Raw genomic sequence first — 13,757 nt, 5'->3', positions numbered from 1 at the left:
CGCCGTAAAAAGAAAGAAACGCGATGCCAATGTGCTCTCTGTCTTGATCGAAAAAGCTTTCCAGATTGTATTAATGCCTGACCCTTCATAAATGCCTAATTAAAAAGGATCTGACCCTCCCCCCACCTCCTCCAAGACAAATATAACCGGAAGTGAAGATAACTGACCGGAAGTGTTGCTCACATAACCGTGTCTGCGCACAAAGCAGTTAATTGCGTGGCGTTGCACGGTGCAAACTTGAAAATGGGCAAGGATGTGCGAGGAATAGAAAGAGGGAAATGCGCTTATGGAGAATGCCAGGATTTCATGAGGTCAGATGGAGCAACTTGTGGCTATTGTGGCTGTTTGCCGACTCGCCATTCTAAAAAGGATGCCCGCTACTCCTCTGACTCTGTTGGTAGCACATCGGGTGCGGGAACAAGTGAAAGTACAAGTCCAGAGAAGTGGAAAGATGAAGATCTGGGGTGGTTCCCGAACCCAAAGGGCGAATATACTGAGTTCTCAAATAGCATTTTGTGAGAAAGGTGAGCTTTATATTGAGTATAGGCGAATGTCGTGTAAAGAGAGAAGTGGCAAACTATGTAAATTTTGCGAGAAGGATGAGACTACCAGCGCTCCACTTCCAACTCGACGACCATATCCCGACTATGGCAAGCTACCAAACTTCCATTATCTCTCTTGGAGTGCAACTCCCACCGATGGCCGTGAGCCGGATGACTTCCAGCCTCGAGCTCAGATTAAGCGATTGTTTGAGGAAAGTGAACTAGTCAGTGGGGACAGTGAAGCTATTAGAAGGTTTTCAGATAAATACACTGTCCCCGAAAAGCTTGTAGCGGAGTATGTTGAGCACCTTGCCCAGATAAAAATGCGCAAGGAGAAGAAGAAAGAGGAGACTGAAACTGGAGCGAATGGAACGGCCGAACCGGGAGTACAATGACATTGACTGGGTTGGACTGTACAACTCCGATAAGCTGTCGTCGTTGAGGGTGGACGAACTACCTTTGTACTTTTCCCATCACAAGATCACCTTCAACGGGAAGAAAGCTGAAAAAAGTCGCAATGATAAAAGCGCAAATTGGTAGCTTGCTGTACAATTTAATGGGGCGTCAACAACCTCGGAAGCCCCCACTCAGAAATGTACAGCAACAAGTGACCTCGTCACTTTCCGAGGTGGAAACTTACTCGCAAAGTGGTGTGGTAGATCGAGTTGTCGGTTCAAGCCCGAGTAGCTCAGGCAACGAATCGTCACCGGACACTAATTTTATACCAGAGCCCCGCGCGGAAACATTACCGACGTCAAAATATGGACGAAAGCGGACACGAGTCGAGAGAGACAATTACGTTAGTTGGGACAAGATAATTTTTTGACATAATATTTCGACATTTGTTTAAAATGATGTAGATTGATTTAGACTTGTAGCTTTGCTTGTATATATAAGTTTTAGGTTTCTGTACACTTCGCGTGTTTGGTAACAAATAATTCAAAGTCAACTAACCGACATGGAGTAGTTTTTTCCTTGCCAAAAAAAACTATGACCCTCCCCCGGCTGCGTATCAAACAGGTTTGACCCTCCCCAATTTGTAAAATATTTACTAATGACCCTCCCCTCCGAAGCCCCCGGCCCACCCCCCCCCCAATAAAAAACGTACCTTTCCTTAATGACAAAGTCATGTTCATTGCGAGACAGAACCGGCAAACCCGAGCCTCGTTTTGCCGACTCATCATGCCGGCCTGCAGAGGCAGCTACATGATTAGTGTACTTGTATAATTTACCCTTATTGACCCTTTAACTCCCAATGAGAATACTCAAACTTGTCGGGTTGAAGTTGTTCTCTTGATCTAAAACCAAATTCTTGTAACTCGTCAACAAGGATTTGTGAGGCAGCTAGAGGAGAGAGTTAACAATTCGACCTTGGGCTTTGAAGGGTAAATGACAAGTTTCTCTTGTTTATCTCCAGAAGGAACTGACTTACCTCCCTCAAACGACATTTGATCCTTGTGACGAAGGAATAGTCGAGTCCAAGGTTAGTGTACCAATGTTAACTAGATTTGTTGGCATCTAATGATGAAAGAATTGATGGAAAAAGATTAAGATGCGACAGAGTTTGTCACACCTGTTATTTTAAATTTTGATTTTTCCGGGTGGGTCCTACCGAGTTATCTTTAAACTCCGAGTAAAAATATAACATACAGAAAAACCCTGCCAAACATAAGAAATCTTTGACAAAACGGTTGATGTTATCTTAAGACTTAACTTCCTTTAGAAAATGAAACATCTCTCTCCTTACGACACATACGTGTCACAATTAAGAAAAGTCAGTTGCATCAGATAACAATTTATAAATTGTAATTTAGCGCGCGCCTTACTTAAAATCGGTTTCTGGTCGGATGTTTCATAGCTAAAAGCCATGCTATGGGTAGTTGACGTGGGAATAAAACGTGGCTGCAATGCACCATGAGCGGTTATGATAATTTTACATGTGTCTCGGTTTGAACGCACGAGAAAGCTGGACTCGAGGGACAAAGTTCAAGTGATTGGCGGGAATCCTCGTGCACAGAATCTTCATTCTCCTTGATCAGCGGCCGTCCACCAAAGGGATTGGTAGAGATTTTGACTGAGGCGTAAGTCGTCGATGTTCAGTATTGATGGTGGACTGCGGGTCAGGCTTTTTTCTCTACTCTCCTACTTCCTTTTATTACTGGGCGCCTGGAAGTTCCTGGAACACGCTAGGAATGGAAGGGTGAGAGATGTGTTAACTCAAGCGTGCATTCGAATAAATCCAGCAAACAAAGCGATCGATAAATACCTTCCAACTAATATTCAATTAACCGCAGTCATTTCGCTGTCAATTCTCATAGACAGTAGAGAATTTGGCTACATATGAAAAGTACAACCACAGATAGCCCAAGCGTACCATGTGGGATTTCTAGGTTAAGGGTCATTAATTGGAATATCGTAACTAAAATGCTGAGTAATGTATCCATAAGTAAGACCTACTCACTCATGGAGCTTCCGCGACGCGTCGAATTCAAGATAAGACCTCCCCGCGACGCCAACGTCAACTTTTTTCATTGATTTTTTTTACTCGCGCGACGGATTTTGCCGAAAGGAAGGACTGATCGTAGTCAAATTGTGCACTATTGTGGGATAAAAGGAGATTGAACGGTAAGCGTTCCGGAGTGCTCAAGTTAGAGTTGCACATAGGAAAGAAGAAGAAGAAGGTGGACTATTTCAAAAAAGTAACAGAAGCAAATTGACGTTACCAACAACACCAAAAAAAGCAAAGTTGTTCAGAAGGACGGGAGGACACGGTACGCTAGTCCAGAATATACACTGGAATGACTGAGTTAACCCGGCTCCGACTCGTTTAAACAATCCTTTAAAATCTATATCCAGTGTTCACTCGCATAATCTAAGAAAGTCAAAATACAACCTTTTCGTTTCTAGACTGAGTGCTGAAGCAGGTAAGCGAAGTTTCCAATATCGTAGTTCTGTTCTATGGAACAGACTGCCCGGTTGAGCGCTAAGCTACAGCCAACTCTTCGTTCCTTTAAGTCTTGTATTTGATTAATATTGATAAGTAGCTGCAAGTAATGAAATCGTTTTTATAGTATTAGTAATGAAATCGCTTTTATAGTCGTTTTAAAACCTTGTACAGACAATTGATTTAGTTAGATATATTATTGGTTAATTAATTAATAAATTTGTATTTAGAACACGGCTCGATGGAAGAGCTTGTAATATAAGTAAAGTTTTACTACTACTACTACTACTACTACTACTACTAATTCAAGAGGGCGACGTGCAATGAAAGAGAGCGGGAAGATTAAAGTGAACACAGAAACGACGATTAACGATCTCATGGAGTGTGAGAGGAAAGCACTTGTTTTGACATAATCGGATAAACCACCGCGGCTGGAAAACGGAAGAAAGAAGGGATGATATGCAAATCCTGAAGGATTTGTGGGATGACCTGGGATATGCGAATTTATCACAGACGACCAAAACTAACGTCACCCGGCCGACAGGCTGGAAAGTAACTATGATTTAACAGGGCTAATGCATCAATTGGTGGAAGAATGTCGGAGGCGCTATCATGGACATTATAAGTTTACAGTGCAATGAAAGCCAAGGATCGATTTTTGTGAATTTACACGCGCCTGGGACAAGAAATGAATTTGCATGCGGATCGTGCACAAAGGCACAAAAAGATCCCAGGGGACTCTGGAAGCCAGACGCCCAGATTAAAGACATAATTTGGATATATCAACAAAGTTGAAATGGTAAATTGTAAATTGGCCACCGTAACGATTACAAAAGCTGACGTTTCGAGCGTTAGCCCTTCGTCGGAACGAATAAGGGAATTGTGGGTTGTGTGTGCTTTTAAAGGCAGAAAATGGAGCGACGTTAAAAGCACACACAACCCACAATTCCTCTATTCACTCCGACGAAGGGCTAACGTCAGCTTTTGTAATCGTTACGGTGGCCAATTTACCATTTCAACTTTGTTGATATATCCAAATTATTTCGTTACCCCCACCGACGCAGCCCCAAACAGTTTCTTTCGAAACTATCAGCCTTTATCGCGCGATGAAGTCATGAAAATTTTTGTAGGTGGATGGCCCTTGAGAGCCACCGTACATGGAAGGGTGATTCAAAATACTTGGAATCAATTTTTTTTGTCATTAAAAATTCATACCATCAACCAAGATATTTCATCCTCCACTTAGTTACGTCGGCTCACGATACTTGATACTGCTATGTACTCAGCAAATGAGGCCAATTAATCTATAACAGCTATGTGGGAATTTCCGGTGGCGTATTACCATCATAGGCCAAACCCTTTTGTGCGGAATGTGACCTCTGAAATTCTATGGTAAAACAAAAAACTACTCCGGCTTTTATTCTTTAACATCATTTTTACGGAATCGAGTTTCGCTGTAAGATGGCCACAAGGTACTGATGGCTTGCGTTAATTTTGTTTGAAAAAAGTCCACATAATGAGATCGAGTTTAACCTCCACTTTTATGCCTTTCTATGGCAGATTCTTCATCGTCCTTTCAGTGGCCGCGTTTGCCTCTATTACTTCTTCCAAAGCATCCACTCGACAAGACGCTGAATTTAAAATCGGAGATACATCGGAAGGATTTACGGAAGGATCCACCGAAGGCTTCGGAATTGAAATTGAAACACTTAGCAAACTCGAGGAATTTGGTGGTAGGTCTTGAAAAAAAAAATTACTTATTAATATCCATGTGGTCTTTATAAATGATTTAGTTACAGTAATTAATGATACGTATGCACGATCCTCGCAGTAGATAGCGCTATTTAAGCAATAGCGAAAATCAGACCTGAAAAAAATCAGGCCTGTACGGGATTCGAACCACTGACCTCTGCGATACTAGTGCAGCGCTCTACCAATTGAGCTAACAAGCCAACTGGGAGCAGGCCGTTAAGTTGATTCGTAATAAACCCGTGAAAGTGATAAATCAGATACAATGAAATATATGAAGTTCATATATTTTGATTTTCGCTATTGCTTAAATAGCGCTATCTACTGCGAGGATCGTGAATCATACGTATCTAATACCGCAGTTCAAAATATATGAACTTCATATATTTCATTGAATCTGAGTAATTAATGAATAATGCAGTGTTGCAGAGGGATTCATGGTTGTGTTATTTTTTTTTCATGTTATGTTTTGGAGTTAATATCCTTCTCTAACCTGCCTGTAATAATGCACGAGCTGTATTTTCTTTTAATTCAGTGAGTAGCAGTGTGTCTGGGTTTTTGAGACTTGTCTTTTTTACCCTTTTCACAAATCCGTCACTTGTCGCCATTCCCGGCGATAAGCGACTGGAATTTTTTTTTATCAGGCGCAAGCTTCGCAGTAAGCTTTAAATGCTTGTGATTGGTTTATAAATACGGTATTAACTCATCTTCATGATTGCTTGCCATGCCACGCGTGACAAATGAAGATTTAATTACATCCTTTAATATATTTAATATATTTCTTGAGTATGTTTAGTGAATGGTTCATTTTTTTATGGATCAAAATACTCACAATTCAGTAAAGTGATTGCCCTTCGGAATTCTTTGATCAGTGCTTAAGAGGGTAGACCACTGATAAGCTAGCGAGAATCTCAGTGGCTTTCTACACTTCATCAAGCTGTAATTACTCTTTCGGTGGTAGATAAAACTGTTCATTGATAAAAACGAACTGAAGTGGCAGCAGAGGAAGATCTGAAGGTTGTTACGCATTCCTAAAAAACGTTTCGCTGTTCAATGTATGTTAGCAGCTCCGAGTTCTTGAGCCTTAGTCAATTTTCACATTGTTTTGCTTTTAACCCTCGTAGTGGAAGTATGACCATCGCTATTTCCCTACCAATGACTCACGCAACTTCCGTGGGCGACCCAAGCCCCAACATACTAAACTTGATCTCACTTTGTAACTGCGGGTCGATTTTGAACGAAAGGCTTCTCTCGTAAGAGAGAGAAATTGTCTTCAAAGATAACCTCCGGGGTTTGTCCATTTAATCCCTTAAATGGCTCAAAATATCCAAACTATTACGGATGCATTCAAGTGTGTTGACTTATAGACCTATTACCGAATTCCTCGTCAAATTGAGTCTTGTTTTTCAAGGCATACACATCATCAGTTATCGTACCAAAAGACAGGAGAAATAGAAAGTTGGGAGCCGCAACGATCATGGAGTTAGCGTGGATATTGCACAATGGATTGACCCTTTGTGAACTAAAACTCTTCTTTAAAGTAAATTTTTAATGACAGATGAGCGAGGTTATATGTTATGTTCTATCACTGCACCAGATACGAGAATGGAAATGTGCACATTATCTCGCACCATTAAGAAGCTCGCACCATACAGAGCCTCTTCATCGCAAGGCGCAGAAATGTATAAAGTACTTTACATTACTAAAAACCTTTGTCGGCGAAGTGTGAAAATTTGCACTCATTTAATGGGATTAGCGTAGGGTCCTTCAGTGCTTTTGTTGAAAACAAGTTCTACAATAATCGCACAGGAAAAATGTCAGAGTAAATATTTTCATGGATTTACTTTTTGCCAACATCGTTTGTAATGAGAACGAGGCTACAGCGTAATGCTCTATGAAAACTTTACTTCGGCCAAGTTTTCGTGCTTTCAAATCTGTCACCCCTCTATTTGTAAAATGGACGGTTCTATCAGCTCCAACTCGAGATAGGCAGAGCTATCTGAGAAATTCTTTGCTTTGGAAGGTTAAACTCAAATTGCTTTCTTTGTTAATTAAACAGAAATCAGACGATGAGGCTCTTTTTTTTTATTATTGTTTTTGTCGTTATTCAAACACCCAGACGTTTCGTCTTCCCTAAGCAGCTGAAATAACAGAACATGTTTCACTCAAAGCTAATAGCCAAATCCTTACACGGGGTCTCACTGGCTACAACAAGGTTCGCAATAGCAATAGCTTAATCAAACGCTTTGTATGTATGCTGACAAGATCAGGAAAATAATCGACTATCGACTTGTTCAAATGTACTCCCCGCAATAAACTCTCGAATATTTGAATGTAAAAACACGACCTTATGATTCCTTGGAGCAAATTGTTTTCATTTTGTTGGTGCGTCACAAAACGCGGCCAGATGAAAAATTTGCTTTCGTACTAGTACTTGATTTCTTTGGATCTCTTTAACTGTTGTTCGCAATAACTTGATTCTCGAGGGAACTCTCCAGATTGCACAGCTCGTTAACAAATTTGCGATAACATGACTTATAAGACCTATCTTGACAGGGGTGGGCTTGAAATACGGTACCATTTTACACCCCCCTCCCCATGCAAGTGCTACCGTCTTAATGGCCACCCCTTTGAATTTTATTCCGATTTGCGCGTCTTGCTGCATATGATGGTGGATTTAGTTCACCCGAAGGTTGAGTCTTGATAACGGGGAACACCAACTTACGTACTCAATCTACTCACCTAGGGGTGGGTGAAGTTGCCTAAACTCCTAATTTACAAAGATCGAAATTACAAGTAGAGGCTCTGCCCAAATTTTCCATGGTGCTCGTCTGCTTTCCTTTTTAATCCTCTTCATGCTGATATTTTACGACAGGTTTTCTCACGTTTCGAAAGTAATATGGCACGCCGAGGAAAAGCCGGCGACCCAAAATTACCAAATTCCTCTAAAGCTTGTTATGTTAAAGAGCTAAACTTTGGGTATCCAGTCTCTTAATGAATAGTAAATTTTGAGTACTTATTCAATTTCCTAAAGTTACAATGTTTATGTCTGAGACAACACGATAAGCTGCTTGTGTTATGGACTGATTCGTAGACACTTTCCATCTTTGTTCCACTCATTAACAAATGATTGTAATGGGATTTCTTCTGAAAGCACCGCGCTCATAACGACATGGTATTAAGATAACAGTCACTAATATCTCATTTATCATTCAATTGCTCAGTTATCGTTAATGAAAAACAAGCTAAAAACAGAAGTTTTGTGGGAGAGATTTTACAGAAATAAACGCCAAATTCGTATGATGATATGATGATGAAAAACAAAAATCTACCGGGGAAATCTTGCAGAAGTAAACGCCAAATTCTTATGGATGAAACTCTTAAGAAGCGGAGGAGCGAGTAGACTTTGGTAGGAAGGAGGACTACATTCAGCTTTTTGTAACACTATTAATTCATTTACAACTCACGAAACCGCTGATTCAATTTTATCCATCGAATGTTAAAATGATACTTTGTTGATCGGCGAGAATGCGTTGCGCGATGTCATATGTTTTAGGGGTGGCTCAGTATTTTTAATTTTTCTGAGATGGTTTGTGGCCAAACGCCTTGATAACTAATATGTTTTGAAATTATCAAAACAAGGAGTATTTTGTAATACTTTTTAATATTTACACCCACACCCCTGACGGCGGATACTATTGGAAAATTTATTAACTGACTCTGCGTTAAATTGCACGCGAAAACTGATATCGCACGAGTCGCGAAGAGATGAGTGCAATATCGGTTTTCAAGTGCAATTTAACACAGAGTTCATGAGTCAGGTAATGGATTTTCCTTGAATCGCATCATTGAATGAAAATAAAAATTCAAACAGAAATAATATTGTTTGTTTTTATCCTGAGCGCGAAACAAGAGATGTCCAACAGTATCACTTAGCCTCGTTTTCAACTCGCAATTTCACATTAAATACCTTTTTTCATTAACCAATCAGAATGCGAGATTCAATTATGCGATTCTAAATGATACCGAACTTTTTTTTTTAATAAAGGTCATAAGTAATAGTATCATCGCTGACGTAATAAGCTGTATTCAACAACGTATTTTGTGTAGGAACTATAAATATGAAGAATTCCTTCGAAAAACAAGTTACTGGGTGTAAAAGTCAAGGAAATGATAGAAATAAAGTACGTGAAGGAAGGCGAATATCTCATCCGCGTGTCGTGCTGTACTTCACTAGTTACTAGTTACTTGGTTTTGGTTATACGAAGGGACTTCTACTGCAAACAGCATATCTCAGTGGGGTATCTGTTGAGGCTATTCCTCAACAAGGTTTTATGTTAGTCCGTTCCGTTCCGTTCCTCCATTTTTTGTATGTCAGTAGACCACAATCCTTCAGTAGTAATTTTTTTTTATGAGCCCCTTTACGCACGTGGAAAAGCGCTTGTGAATGATTTCGGTACGTAAAAACTGTTTTCTTTTCTTTCGTTTTACCGCCTTTCGTCATGTGGTCTTTACGGTTCCCTGAGCCTCGTAATTTATGATGAAAGGGCGACCGGATGGTTTTGTAAACATTGGAATTCTTCGCCGTCATTAAATTCGTTGGGTTAATGAGCTGTTCTGTTGTTATTCGCCATCAACGCCGCTATATGTGTCCGACCCGGACAGTATCATTTTTTCATCGTATCGTGTTGCGTTATTTCAGATGTATTTAATTTTATTCTAAAACGCTCACTCAGCCTTCGGATGAATTTTTCAAAATCAACCGGACAACTTCATACCATTTTGGACACTAGTGTCCGATTTTGGGCGAAAGTGTCATACTTTAGACACTAGTGTTCCTTTTTTGGACACTAGTGTCCGATTTCTGACACAAATGTCCGATTTCGACACAGGTGTCCGTTTTTAGACACCAGTGTCCGATTTTAAAGAATGGTGTTTAATTTTGCACATTATTGTCCAAATCTGGACACTAGTGTCCGATTATAGACGCTAGTGTCCGATTATAGACACAAGTGTCCGATTTGAGACACTTGTGTCCAATTTTTGACTTAAGTGTCTGTAGTAGGATACCATTGTTCGATTTTTGACTATAGTCCTTAATCTTGACACTATTCTCTGATTTTAGACACCTGTGCCCGATTTTGGATAATAGTGTCCGATTTTAGACACTAGTGACCAATTTTAGACCTAAGTGTCCGACTTTAGACATTAGAGACCGATTTCGGACACAAGTGTCAGATAAAGATATAAGTTACTGTTCGATTTTAGACACCAGTGTCCGACGTGAGACACCAGTGTTCGATTTAAGACAGTAGCGTCCTATTTTCAGACACTAGTGTCATATTCCGACTAGCGTCAAAAAGCAGACACTGGTGTCTATTAAACGTGCACCATTGTCCAAAATCAGAATGTTAGTGTGTAAAAATGGACGTAAGTTTTCAAATCGGAAACTAGTGTCTAAAATCAGACACTATAGAGTAAAATGGACAGTGGTGTCCAAAATGGATTTTGCACTTTAATGACCGATTTTGGACACAAGTGTCGGACTTTGGACACTAGCGGCTGCTTTTAGACACTAGCGTCTAAAACTGGGCACTGCAGGGAAAAAACATAAGACACTATCGTCTTAAATCGAACACTATCGGTAATCAGACTTAGTCGTCCAAAATCGGGCAATAGCGTCCAAAGTCGGAAACGTTCGGTGTAGTACATGCCAGGCACAGCTAGTGGGGAGACAAGCAGAGAGGGCGAGTTCTTTTGCACCCGAATGCTTAAAGTAACCACACCCTGATACTTCCAACCTGTTACTGTCCATGTGGAAGATTATCAAATGTGTTAGGGAGATCACGCTGTGTCTTTGAGCTAAATATATTTTCTCTTCTGGCCCGACCTAAGTCAGTCAATAAGTATATAGTATTCTTTTGGAAGAAAGAAAGTTCAGGTTTGTCGGGGCACACATGTCTAACTAACCATACAATTTGGATGGGATAATTCTAAAATTATTACCACTAATCGACGTTACCACTAGTGCCTTTGTTTGGATGCATGGCATATCAACTCCGCCCACGCTCCTTTAAATCGTGATGATGGCGGCTTACTACCTGATGCCTATTTACATTTCGTCAGAAAAAGAGCAACTAATTAGTGAACATGTAAAAGGACTTATTGTTGCAACCCTTAATGAAGACACTTACTTGTTGTTGCCTTTTATCAAACATTTTCATTATTTTTAAACACGAAGGCGCGCTATAAAAGGAGCCTTAGGTCCCACTGGACCATTTGTCAATTAACCGACGTGTGATGTAGAACTCTTAGAGTCAAGTCAGCTTGAGCTACAGATACTCCAAAGCAGTGAACAGCGGGCGCATTCCTCAGAATTGTTTTATGTCTTCATCACAATACAAGAATTTTTGAGATTTGTATTTCCTTTCTCCAATGGAAACTGTCTTTATTTGTGGCGGTAAATTTGAGATCGAAGTAGGTGGTTCGCACGTTACCTCATGCCACCATGCTGGTGGAAGCAAACAATAGATATCTCGTATATGTGAACGATCCTTCGCAGTAAAGCACTATTTGAGCAATAGTGAAAATCAGACCTGAAAAAAATTTCAGGCCTGTACGGGATTCGAACCACTGACCTCTGCGATACTAGTGCAGCGCTCTACCAATTGAGCTAACAAGCCAACTGGGAGCAGGCCATCAAATTAATTCGACATAAACCCGTAGATGATAAATCAAACAACAACAAACATATGAAACATATGTATGAACTGCGGTTATGAGACGTATATGTGAACGATCCTTCGCAGTAAAGCACTATTTGAGCAATAGTGAAAATCAGACCTGAAAAAAATTTCAGGCCTGTACGGGCCTGTACAGGCCTGTACAGGCCTGAAATTTTTTTCAGGTCTGATTTTCACTATTGCTCAAATAGTGCTTTACTGCGAAGGATCGTTCACATATACGTCTCATAACCGCAGTTCATACATATGTTTCATATGTTTGTTGTTAATAGATATCTCATTAGCTCCTTTTGTTCGTCTACCAACATTTAAATTTGACCCGCACACGTCAACGGTGAGTGACAAACGAGCCTTGGTCTTCCCAGGGAAGACTTCCTTAAAAAGCGCGCCTTCGTGTTTAAAAAGATTTCTTGTTCTAGTATTGGGAGGCCTGTGCCTCCTGTAAGGCATAGCGGGCTCAGAGCAAACACGAGGAGAAATATGAGTCGACATGTTTTTGTTGTAGTTTTCATTTGCTTGACTGACTGCGGATTCCCTAAAGCTCCTACATAATCGAATTGTGCGGGTGATCTCGGTTGTTTGGAGTTTAATAAATTGTGGATTTGCGCCGGACTACAACACTAGACAGGAGTGTCGATACGTTGGCATCTATGAATTGTGATTCCCCAGTTAAATTCATTAAATCTTTAAACCAAAGTAGCATCAAACTATGTCCGATCGTTCACCTGGTTGCTCTGTGAACTTCAATAGTATACAGTCTATTGCAAGTTTCCTGGCTCTGCTAGAAGCCCATTATGTCGTGGATTTTTTCTTGTAGCTTACAAAACGTAATTTGCCGCCAAGGGGCTCGAAAAGCGTGATAACTCATTACGAAGTGTGCGTGTGTTATGATCTGATCTGAAGTTAAAGCGCTAGTTTTTCTGGATGTAACAGTTTTCCCTCTCATAGTAATGTGTGGAAACTTTACATCTTACCCCTACCCTCTCCCTCGACCTCGACGTAATGAAAATACTGCCCTTACCTACTACCAATCAATCACATGCGTAAATTAAGGCGTAATCTTTTCTCAGATCGTTCGAGTCTTTTTTATTGAGAGAACCTGGATACGAGGTTAAATTTTCGCGCGCTTTTTTAATTTAAAGCCTGCGACGGACAACAAACCGACAACTTTTTGATATCCAAAAACGCCAATTACACCCTAAATTTTTTATACAGCAAAATACGACAACTGCTAAACAGTGCACAAATTTTCCTGTTATCTTGTGATACAATGATAAACTGTTTTTTTTCTGTCTTGTTCAGATGACCTTGTAAAGCCAGATTTGTGCTTTTTTACTCACCAAGAAGATGGCAGTTACACGTGGAAGTGTGAAGAAAGAGGTCAGTATCAGAACTAAATGTTTTATTTATGCAGGCTACCTTAGATGTTTCCAAACCACACTGATGCAAAGTTCCTGGTAAAAAGCTTCATACCATCGAAGCCTTTTGGTCAATTTTCTTAAGTCTCTAGCAGGTCAAGGGATAAGTCATCAGCCAATTTTAGTAACGCTCATGATTTTTCTTTATTTTTGGCTTTAGAATATTTTAATTCCAACCTACGTATCTGACCAGCTCTTACCTCCCACGTTGTGCAATTCGTTACCTCATTATCCAACTGCACTAAGTATAGCGCAAATAACGCGAGAACTGGGTACAAATATCTCGAGATATTGTACAGTTATTTGGTCGGATGGTTATTTTGTACTTAAAAACATTCTTTTTGAAAAGCGTGGTTTTGAT

At 40.2% G+C, this 13,757-nt stretch overlaps 1 protein-coding gene across 2 annotated transcripts in view; it reads left to right on the top strand.

Moving 5' to 3' along the window:
* Positions 1-4,840: 4,840 nt before the first annotated feature.
* The window catches only part of LOC111343520 (uncharacterized), a 45,946-nt gene continuing 37,029 nt past the window's right edge, over positions 4,841-13,757 (top strand). Inside the window, exons 1-3 of one of the 2 annotated variants that reach the window (XR_015995561.1) lie at positions 4,841-4,958; positions 5,047-5,219; positions 13,281-13,358. Coding sequence is in view for 1 of the 2 variants with exons in the window: in XM_088745734.1 (XP_088601860.1) it covers positions 4,948-4,958; positions 5,047-5,219; positions 13,281-13,358 (262 nt within the window). In the remaining variant the exon portion in view is untranslated. The remainder of the gene's footprint in view (positions 4,959-5,046; positions 5,220-13,280; positions 13,359-13,757) is intronic. The other variant, XM_088745734.1, reaches the window with a different exon arrangement.

This window comes from Stylophora pistillata, chromosome 14 (genome assembly GCF_964205215.1).
Source record: "Stylophora pistillata chromosome 14, jaStyPist1.2, whole genome shotgun sequence".
Lineage (NCBI taxonomy): Eukaryota > Metazoa > Cnidaria > Anthozoa > Scleractinia > Pocilloporidae > Stylophora > Stylophora pistillata.
This window is presented reverse-complemented; position numbering and strand designations above follow the sequence as displayed.